Source organism: Galeopterus variegatus, unplaced genomic scaffold, assembly GCF_000696425.1.
Source record: "Galeopterus variegatus unplaced genomic scaffold, G_variegatus-3.0.2 Scaffold3620, whole genome shotgun sequence".
In the NCBI taxonomy this organism is placed as follows: Eukaryota; Metazoa; Chordata; class Mammalia; order Dermoptera; family Cynocephalidae; genus Galeopterus; species Galeopterus variegatus.
The window spans coordinates 88828-99040 of NW_007729731.1; the positions used below are offsets into that span (position 1 = coordinate 88828).

Genomic DNA, 10213 nt, shown 5'->3' on the forward strand with positions numbered 1-10213 from the left:
AGGGTTGCGATCTGTTGCCGGACACGAAAAAAGACAAAAAAAGGAAAAAAAAAAAAAAAAATCCACAAATAACTTGAATGTACTTTCCTTCACTGAGAAAGTAACAATGGTCCCATACCACCATGTATATGCTTTAGTTTTTACCTACATTTCCAACTTCAAAGTATGTTACTGTTGCATACTTACAAAATGTAGCCATGCTAGTTCATGTCTAGCATGAACTACTACTCCTTGTAGTAAAAAAGAACTACTCCTTGTAGTTCTTTAAGTGAAAAAAGTTTGTTCTTATTTCCATGTAATTTAGTAGATCGTTAAAATTTTTATTCGTTTGCCTAAAAAAAAAAATCCCTGCTTTTTTTTCTTTCTTTCTTTTTTTAAGACCCAGCTAAATAAAGTATCACCACCATTGGAGTATCTTTCCTATATCTGTATGTCCTCCACCTGCTGGCAACATTAGAGACCTCCTTCTTTAAAAATTGTATATACTTCTACTATAACACTGATACTGCAATATTTTCTTATTGATAGGAATGTAAACGTTTATGAACTTTTACTATATGCTTGTGAACCTATAGAAGTCAAAGGCTTAATCTATAATTCTCAATGTCCAGAGTTTAATGTGATACCCTTATTTGTTTATTTATTCTTAATCGCTTAAATGATTTTTCTCATTTTATAAAGCCAACAATTCCAATGAGATTCCAGTAACTACCCAAAATTATAGTTTCACACCCTTAAATTACTCTCTAAGTCTTGACCAAATCAACTTATCAAGCACATGAATTATTTTATGGATCTTCTGTTTAGTACTGATGATTCTCAGCGCTACACTGGAAGAGAGCTGGGATGGGCATGGTGAGGGGAGAGTGGTTAGCATGTGCAAGAAATGTGTGAATGGCTCTCTGCTTATACTTCAAATGGAATATACCAACCTTCTATTAGCCACACCTCTGTTTCCCTGCATTAGCAAGAACAAAGCATTACCATAATCTCCTCTCACTCAACAATAAAAACAAAACCTTAATATAAGAGAAAAATCAAAGTAAAACCATGATTATCTGCACCATTAAGTAAAGAGTCAGTGAGTGATTAAAAAAAAAAAAAAAAAAAAGTGCTCAAGGTAAGTTATTTCCCAAAATGTTTCAAGCTGATATAACTCCAGGCAACCCTTATCAGTGTAACTCCCAGGGTAAATATATCACCCTGTCTTTCAAATAACTATACACATAAAGTACAATTTCTCATTCAAAATTAAAATATTTCCAACTAAAATACTTAAAGGCATCAAGACATGTTAAAACTAATTTAAAGAAACCATATTTGAAGATAAATTATATCTTACATACCTTGTTTAAGTTGCTTTTCCACTTGCTTGAATAGACCAGTACATCTGATTTAGAATGGGTGGTTATTGCTTGACAATATAGTGATTTTCCAGTCTTCTGTTTGGAATTAAACAGAGAAAGAGCAACTTTTGTAGGTAAACCAAGTGGATTTGGATTACTGGAGCTTACTGTCCAATCAGTATAGGCCGAAGTTTTCGGGTCATTCTGCGGCAAATGCAGTGACTTCAGTCTCGACAGATAACACCACGTAAAGTTAGTAGCAGTCTTAAGGCTGGGGAAGGACAGCTGCTGTGTGTCTCCAGCGCTGAACAATGAGACAGTTGTTGGTAGCTGACTTTGTTCTTGGATGCTCACTTTGTCACCTTGATTTTTAACCCCTGGAGACTTCCCTTCTTGGTTATTGTCTACATACTTCAAAGGAGAAATAAGAGTGTTTTCTGAAGGGACAGGTGAATTTTGAACTGGAAGAATTAACGATGATGCTGATGTCTTGATGTTTTCAAATTCTTGCAATTCATTTAAAGGTTCTATAACTACAAACTTAGAGTGTCCAGATGAGGAATTATCAGCAGTTAAAACATCTGTCAAATTAACAGCCTCACTATTAATTTCAGGTTGAGAAAAAACATCCTGTTAAAGGTTCTATAACTACAAACTTAGAGTGTCCAGATGAGGAATTATCAGCAGTTAAAACATTTGTCAAATTAACAGCCTCACTATTAATTTCAGGTTGAGAAAAAACATCCTGTTCCAATATCACACCTTCAAGGGGCTCTGTAGTACAAACCTGCCTCACTAAAACAGGTTTCTTCTGTTTATTAACTTCAGTAGCTCCTGAACTCAATGGTTCTACTGGTCTAATATCTGTTGCACACACAGCTCCATTTTCATCTTTAGCCCGCTTCTGGTGCTTTTCCATGGCAATGTCTAAACTATTTGCTGGGGAAAGCATCCTTTTACTTGAAGCTGAAGATTCTGATTGGAGACATAGTCTACCAACAGACATTTTCTGAGTTATGGGCGAGGATTCTGATAGAGAAGAATTTTGGCCTATCTCTGAAAAAACATTTTCACACACAAGTTCTTTCTCTGGGTTTGGCAAAGCATTCTGGTGATCTTTCTGTAATTTTGGCATGGAATTCTGTTCTTCGCTGATTGGCACTATAGTATGATTAGCCTGGCAAACTGGCTTACTGGCTAGATCTTGGGTCACCAGGATTTGTGGCAGAGATGTGACTGTGGCAACACAGTAAGTGGGAACATTACCCTGCAGACATGTGGGCAGCATAAATGATGTTGGCACCTTCTGCACCTGACTGCCAAGTGACGCGAGCTCCAGCAGGGGCAGAGGACACAAATTGGACATGGTATCTACTGATTTGACTGGTAATGCTACTGAGGTTGTGCAATGATCTGCTCCAACTGCATCTGAAAGAACTTGACTTGCCAATGGACGTACAGGATTGGAAGAGCAAGACTGGCTTGAAGTGAAAACCTGACACTGAAGTTGGTACTTGGGAGCAAAGCAATACTCACTTTCAGAAGACACACATGAAGTGGAACTTGCATCTGGTTTGCCAGCCTGTGTAGACACTTGCAGAGACTGATGTGCATTCTGATGGCTAACAGTTGCATGGATTTGATTTAACAAACTGATACCAAAAAGCTGCTGAACAGGAAAGATGTTAGTAGAGCTAGAATTTGACGTTTCTGCCTGGAGATCCTTAACTTGAGTCTTGGAGTGTAAGGAATTTGTAGGAAATTCAGCTAAAGATGGATCAGTGAGCTGAGGCCCCTGAAATGGCAAGGCGTTCACACTGGGAAGAGCAACATTTTGAAGAGATGATGGGTTTACAGGAGACAGATGACTATCTGGAGCTATGTTTAAAGATATCTGCCGTATCAATGGGCCTCTCCTTCTCTCTAAAAGAGGCACGTGCCCGGTGACCCCCATGCCAGAAGGGGAGGTGGGAGGCTGCGGTTCAACCAGTGGTGGCGTCTGGGTTGGGGTTATGCCTCCACAGTCAAATGACTTACTTCTGAAATCAGAGACCTCCATCGATGTCTGCATGCAATTAATCTGCTCTGATGCAGCACGCCTCATTTCCCGGTGACTTCCAGGAACACTCAGTGTATTTGAGCCAGCTGGAAGAACAAGAAACTCAGCTTTATTTAGAAAATCGATTTTGGGGGAAGCCTCCATTTTAGAAATGTCCTCTATGTCTAACGAGGCTGAGAAACTTGAAGTGTGTGATAAACTGCTGTCCCTGCTCAGACTCCTGGACAGAGTGGAATCAAAGCTGGACTCAGTTGAGGAATGCTCTATCTCAGCCAGACGGAGCCTTTTCTTTTTGGGTGGAAGTTTCTCTGTTGGCAATTTTGACAAAGTCTCACTACGCTGAGGCCAACTGAACTTCTCTGATTTTTCTTGATCGTGGCCCTGGGCTTCCAAGTCCCGATCTGGCTCTTCTGTGACAAGAATTTCTGGGACTTGGATGTTTGGCTGCCGGACAAGTCTTAAGGGCTGTCCTAACACATGTCGTTCAGTTGAAATATTTTTTGAGCTTTCCTGAAGTTCTCCTCTAAGAGCATCTGACAGTGCAGGCTGGTGGAGATGAGACACATCCTGAGAAGGGTGACTTTCCTCTTGGGAGATTCCTATTACTTTCAGAGACCTGAGCTTCCCTGTTCTACTTAGCTCCTGGAAGGAAACTGGGGAACCCATTTCAAAAGGCTCAAGTTTGTCAAATGAATTGGGTCTGCTCAGTGAGTTGGTATGCTGGATGACTGAGATTCCAGTCCCGTGTCTCTTTACCTCTGTCTTATCCTGGGCAGCTGAACTTATCTGTTGCTCCGTGATGGTAGACAGCTTTGAATCCACAGTCTGTTCAGGGCCCCTGGCAAAAAGCTGAATTTGGGAGTTTTGCAACTGTATATGTCTATGCTGTTGGTCACTTGTTATGGCAACATTATGTTTAGACAAACTGGGAGAAGAGCCCAGAGTATTCTGAAACTGAAGGACTTCAGAGCTTTTTGGAGAAATTCCACTTTCACTTTGCTGAAGTTCATCGTCGTCTCCCACGCTTTTCATTTTCCTCCTTTTCCTTATCTGGGGTGTCTGTTCCCAGACACCAGTGGCACTGGTGACTCTGTAGTGCAGAATCTGAGGTTGTGTGCCACTAGGCACAGGGCTGTGTTCAGGTTCTCTCAGAGTTACCCTTGTTTTGGGGCCATGTAACTCTGAACAGTAAAATTTCTTATGGTTTTCAAAGTTTTCCAGTTTCCTGTACCTGTTTCTACAGGTTTCACACTCAAACATTGTCCCTCGCCCTTGATGGGACTTCTTCTTTTCTAATTGTGAGCCTTGGGCCGTGGCCTTGCTCCTGGCTGATAAAGCTTCGCCACTGGCATGGGATCCTTGGTAGCTTTCGTCCGAGGACTGCCCAGTCCCTAGAACGTGACTTTCATTTGTTGAAGAGTCTTCTATTGCTGCTTGTCTGACAAGCGTACGGGGATGTGCACTCGGGGGCACAGAGGTGTTGGGTCCTGACACAAAGACATCATCATAGAAAGCGCCAATTTTGTCATCAAATGACTGGCTTCCTCTCAGTGGATGAGAGGGAGGGATTATATTTGCAGGTACTGCTGAATAACCTGTGGTAGGCATGGAATTACTTCTTGTAATAGGCAGACAGTCAAGGGAAGGTACTGACAGAAGAAACACTTGTTTTGATTTCTCAGTGGGGGTGAAAGGGGACTTTGGTATATCCGAGCTTGAACTTGTTCTCCGTCCCACTGGTTTTAAGTCAAACTGGAAAGAATCTTTAAATATGTATGATTTGGGGGAATCGATACTTCCTCGTCTTGAGAGAGAGGTTCTCCGTGGCTTTACGCTGTCCAGTTGCTTATCATCTACCAAGGCTTCGTTGTCCGAGATGAGCTTCGATATCCGTTCCTCGAGTGTTTTTGTTGCCAAGGGTGGGCGCATCTGACCCGGGGACAGCAGTGCCTTTTCCCCCACTGGTACAGCAGAGGATGCTGGCGTATTCATGGGGGGTGCACAGGACCCATTATTCTTGGTTGAGTCTTGCTCCGTGGGGGGTAACGTTCTGGCAAAGGGAGTTGGTGGACTCACTGCTTGATCGGCACTTTCAGAACGTGAAAAGTAACCAGAATCTGTACTTCCTAAACTCCGAGGACTCAGAAGTAGTTTTCCTTGCTGCTCTTGGGAGTAATCGGTAGCCTGCTGCCTTTGGAGTTGGGCATGTACTGTTCCTACAGGAGAGTCTTGCTTGCCTTCTAGCTGAACTGTGTCCACTTTCTGATGGGACTTCTCCTGAGTCTCTGGTGGTGACACACTGGCTGAATGTGAGAGTATATTTGCTACCTGAAGGTCCTTCTGTTTCTGTGCATCAGAAAGTTCAGGCTTGGAATCAACAACTTTTGGACTGTCCATTCTTAAGGGGGAGACACTGATAGGGTGGACCACAACTTTTGGTAGCTCTGTCCCAGCTTGTGATTCTGAAGATTTGTCCTGTAGTGATAAGTCACCTACCACATGCTCTGGATTGCCTGGAATGGAACTTGATTTTGGTAAAGCTTCAGAACTTAATATCCTTGTCATCGTTTGCATAGGATGCAGTTCCACGGCACCCAGGTCACTCTGTCTTTCCTCAGTGGTGCCCTCTTCCTCACTCTCCCCGCTGTCTTCTACATCCGAATGGATGCTAAGTGCTTTGGGGGACTCGTGGGACAAGAACAAACCACCAGCGTCTGGCTGCAAGACAAGACCCAGTTTGATAGTATGTGCGTGGGATTTTTTGTGCTTATACAGATTACTTTTAGTCTTAAATGAAAATCCGCAAGTCACACAGGGATAGGGTCGCTCTCCAGTGTGGGAGCGGATGTGCTTTAAAAGCACACTAGGCTTTGCACATGCTCTATTGCAATACTCACAAATATATTTTCCTTGTTTTTTTGGCTTCTGATCTTTCAGAAGAAGATTGCACATTTGTTCTACACTTTGATTAACCACAGAGGCAACATGAGTTGAGTTATAAATTGGCGTGGGGGGTGACTGTGCAGAACTGGCTGGGCTTACTGACAAAGGTGAAGCAGAATCCATTTGCTGATTTTGAGGAGGAACCTGAGTTCTACTGGAAGGTGAAGTCAGACCTACAGATGACGTCACTGCTAGATTATAAACTTGTTCAAGTTTGGCGTTCTCTTGATTTTGCAGAGTGGTCAGTGATCCTGTGAAAGCTGAACGCCCTGGAAGCTGCTGATTATGTTGGTTAGATGTGGAAACAAAGTGTTCCTGTTGATTATACAAATGAGGAACTGGCTGAACTGCCAATTGCTCACTCTTCTGAGTGGCAGATACATGTACTGTGTATGAGGTACAAGGAGAAGACTGTGATTCAGCAACGGACTCTTGTGACGTCTGATTTGTGGCATCCATTGAGCTGTTTTTTAATTTAGGAGGGGATTGTACAGTTTTATTTGGTCTCAGTTTTTCTGTCTTAATTGCACACGATGAGCCCCTTTGTGACAAAGTGCTCAGTTCTGGCTCCATTGCTTTCAGTAAGACATCAAATGCGGTATTTGTGTATGGGGGGGAAGTAGTACTACAGTGAGAAGAGATACATTCACTATTGTCAGTCCTGGTTTTACCTGACAAAGAACCCGAGTCACATTTCCCATCAAGAACACCGAACTTGGTGGGGTCAGAGCCTTCCGATCTCCATCTACGCAGTTCAGATGGAGGGTGAGGAGGAAATGAGGACTTCTTTCGGGAAACAGATTCTTCAAATTTTGAGGGTTCACCAATTATCCCAGATGTTTCTCCATTTTGTTTGGTAAACTGCTTCCCATTTTTTACAGGAATATAATTCTGTTTCTTGTGAGCCTCCAAAGCACTCTGAGGAACAGCAAAAGACGAATCTTCTGTAATTTGTTTATGTTTTGCCTGAAGAGGATTTCTCAGTGGGGATTTTGGTATTTTTTTCAGGTGATTCTCAGCTACAATCTTTTTTCGTTTCACACCTTTAAGGGATTCTGAAGTTCCTTTAACACCAGCTTCTAAGATTTCTGTGTTTTTTTTTAAAAAAAAAGGGATTCTGAAGTTCCTTTAACACCAGCTTCTAAGATTTCTGTGTTTTTTTTTTTTTTTTAAAAAAAGAAAAGAAAGAAAACCAATTGGTAAAATTGTATGTACATCAACAATAATTTTTTAAAAATTAAGATTACTACCATGAGGGTGATATGACAGTTGAAGAAGGCTGCTTAAGGAAAGCCTATTTTTAATAAAACTGCATTCTAACACTCGTAATTTTAAGGATGTTGCTAATCAAAATCTATTGAAACACTCATGCGAAGACCTTAGTGTGCATTTCTAGAACATGATGTTCCTTTCTTAAGGAACCATCATACCAGCACCAGATTTTCAAAACTGAATTATCTTCCTCCTTTCACTCTCATAGCTGAGGACTCTATCTACTAACTGTCTGAGAAAGCTGGCCAGCAAAGGGGAAATTTCAACCTTTTAATGCTGGGCATTTGACTGTAATCACATTAAGGATCTTCTAAAGCAAACATTTCAGCAAGTTTCTAATATGTGATACTGATATTCTTATGAGAAAAAGGGCTACTATATAATCAGTTTTAGAGCAGACATACCTGGGATGACCATGATATATTGGTTGGTAGAACCAATAAGTATTCATTGCTAATATAGCAATTATATCAACGAACAGAAAATTCTGAAAGTAAAATAATCCACTTATTTGTGGTTTCTCACCAGCAAATTAAAAAGTCATCATAATGGCCCTTGGTGAAAAAAAAAATCACAATTTTAACTGAACAAAATATTCAATCGTGATGTTTTTTGTCATTAATGGTAGGAAGGTAAGCAAGCAGACAGACAGGTAAAACTTATTGCAGGAAAGAAGAAATGAAACGCCTTCATTTCTAGTTTGGTTGGAAAATCGGCATTTAAGTAGCATTAACCACCAACAATCTCTGTCAACTATTACATGTTTGAGCAATAATCACTTGCTACAGTTTAGTTTGGTTTCCATTTGTTGTATCCTTGGGCATACAAACAAAAATTCTTCAACCTTATATTACTTATCTGTAGAAAAGCTAAACACTTTAATTCCCCACTATTTTTAAATAGCTGTTACAATGCACATATTTGAAATTCATATTATATCAAAATGTATACACTGTTTGCATTTATTGAGGATAAAAATTTACATAAAATAAAAATTATTGTAGTCACCTTGTGACATCAGCTTATGTGCTCTCACATATTAGTTTAATGGGGAAAAAACAAAAAAACCCATACTATTCTGCTAAATATACATTTACCCACCATAATAAGAAGGACAAAAAAAGTGGAGGGAGGTGTCTCATGACTAAAATATGTGAACTAAAGAATAACAGGGAAAAAGTATCAGTATTGTTAACCTCTACAAAATGATGTTGAGCAAATCTTTTCTATTCTTCAATCCACTCATTTATGACATGATGTTTCTCCACGGTTTTTCCTCTTCCAGATGAACGTAATAAAGTCAGTGATGTGCTTTATGTCTCTCATCAACTCCACCAGGCAAGTGGGCAAAATGAAAAATGATAATCCACATCTAGGGTAAGTAGTTTCCCCACCAACTTTCCAAAACCTGGGAGCTGAGCTGCCATAAAAGTGAAAGCCCCAGGCTATTAAAATAAATATAAAAACAGAGATGAGAAATCCTTTGGAGGAGCAACTAGCAGAGCTGATAACACCAGAGACAACAAAAAAACCCAACCCATACCAGGCCCCATCCAGGACCTATTTAACCAGAGCTTCGGCTGGGCTCAATATGCTTATTTTGCTATGTTTCATATACTTTTGAAAATAAGCTTTAATTTATAGATAGAGTTTTTTTTTCTTAATCAAACAATGCTTTACACTCCAAAGGAAAATGCAAAAATTTGACCTACAGCTGAAATATCCAGAAATAATATATATGTTTTAAACAAAAATTTAACATTGTACTTAAAAGAAAATGAAGCTGAAGTGAAAATAAAGGAATTCCTAAACTTAAGATCCACATTTCTTTGTAAGAGATATTATTTTCAAAACATCCACGTGGATTTAAGATTTGGAAAAATGGAGACGTATATTAAACAGATGTTTATGAACTATGTGTTTCACCTTTAGATATAGACTGACTTATTTCTCGATTGTGAAGGTACAATATTTGCATTTGTTTGCTTAGTACTTTACTCTTAGTTCTCTATGTGAATCTTAACACCTGATTGGTGCTAATACACCAATTCTTCACTTCAAAATGCTGCATGCTCCTTTGCCTTCTGGCACCTTAATTTATTTCAGAAAACGTTTCTTATATCTTCAAATATATTTTCTGGTGAATTTTTTCTTTGGAATAAAGGTTCTTTACTTTAGGGACATCAATTACCTTTATCCTGGACCACCCTTATGATGAATTAAATTGCCTTCATCTCTTTGGGTTTATCCCTTTTGCTTTCTCTAAAATTTTCTAAAGTTTTCCATTATGTCAATAATTCAATTTTCAAACCATTAAGTTCCTTACAGTTTCAAATTTATTTATTAGAAAAAATGAGAGGAAAAAACCCCTAATTTATTAGTTTATTTTGTTTTGTTCTCATTTTATTCCCTTAATTCCATATTTCCCATTTTATTGTCTCTTATTAAGTTTGAGCTCTTATGTTAATAAATTTATGATTTTATTACATTCTATGTTTAAAAAATGCTTCTGTTTCTGCGGTAATATTTTCCTCAAGGCAGAGCTTTTGTTCTGTCTGTCATCTTCTCGAGGCTTTTCCAGCACCTGAGAATG

At 39.5% G+C, this 10213-nt stretch overlaps 1 protein-coding gene across 1 annotated transcript in view; it reads right to left on the reverse strand.

The window, feature by feature from the left end:
- HIVEP1 (human immunodeficiency virus type I enhancer binding protein 1) overlaps positions 1-8037 on the reverse strand; it is a 40346-nt gene extending 32309 nt beyond the window's left edge. The window contains exons 1-3 of the mRNA XM_008585562.1: positions 8025-8037; positions 2059-7436; positions 1347-1943 (exon numbers count right to left, since the gene is read on the reverse strand). Coding sequence (XP_008583784.1) covers positions 1347-1943; positions 2059-7436; positions 8025-8037 — 5988 coding nt within the window. The remainder of the gene's footprint in view (positions 1-1346; positions 1944-2058; positions 7437-8024) is intronic.
- Between the last annotated feature and the right edge of the window lie 2176 nt (positions 8038-10213).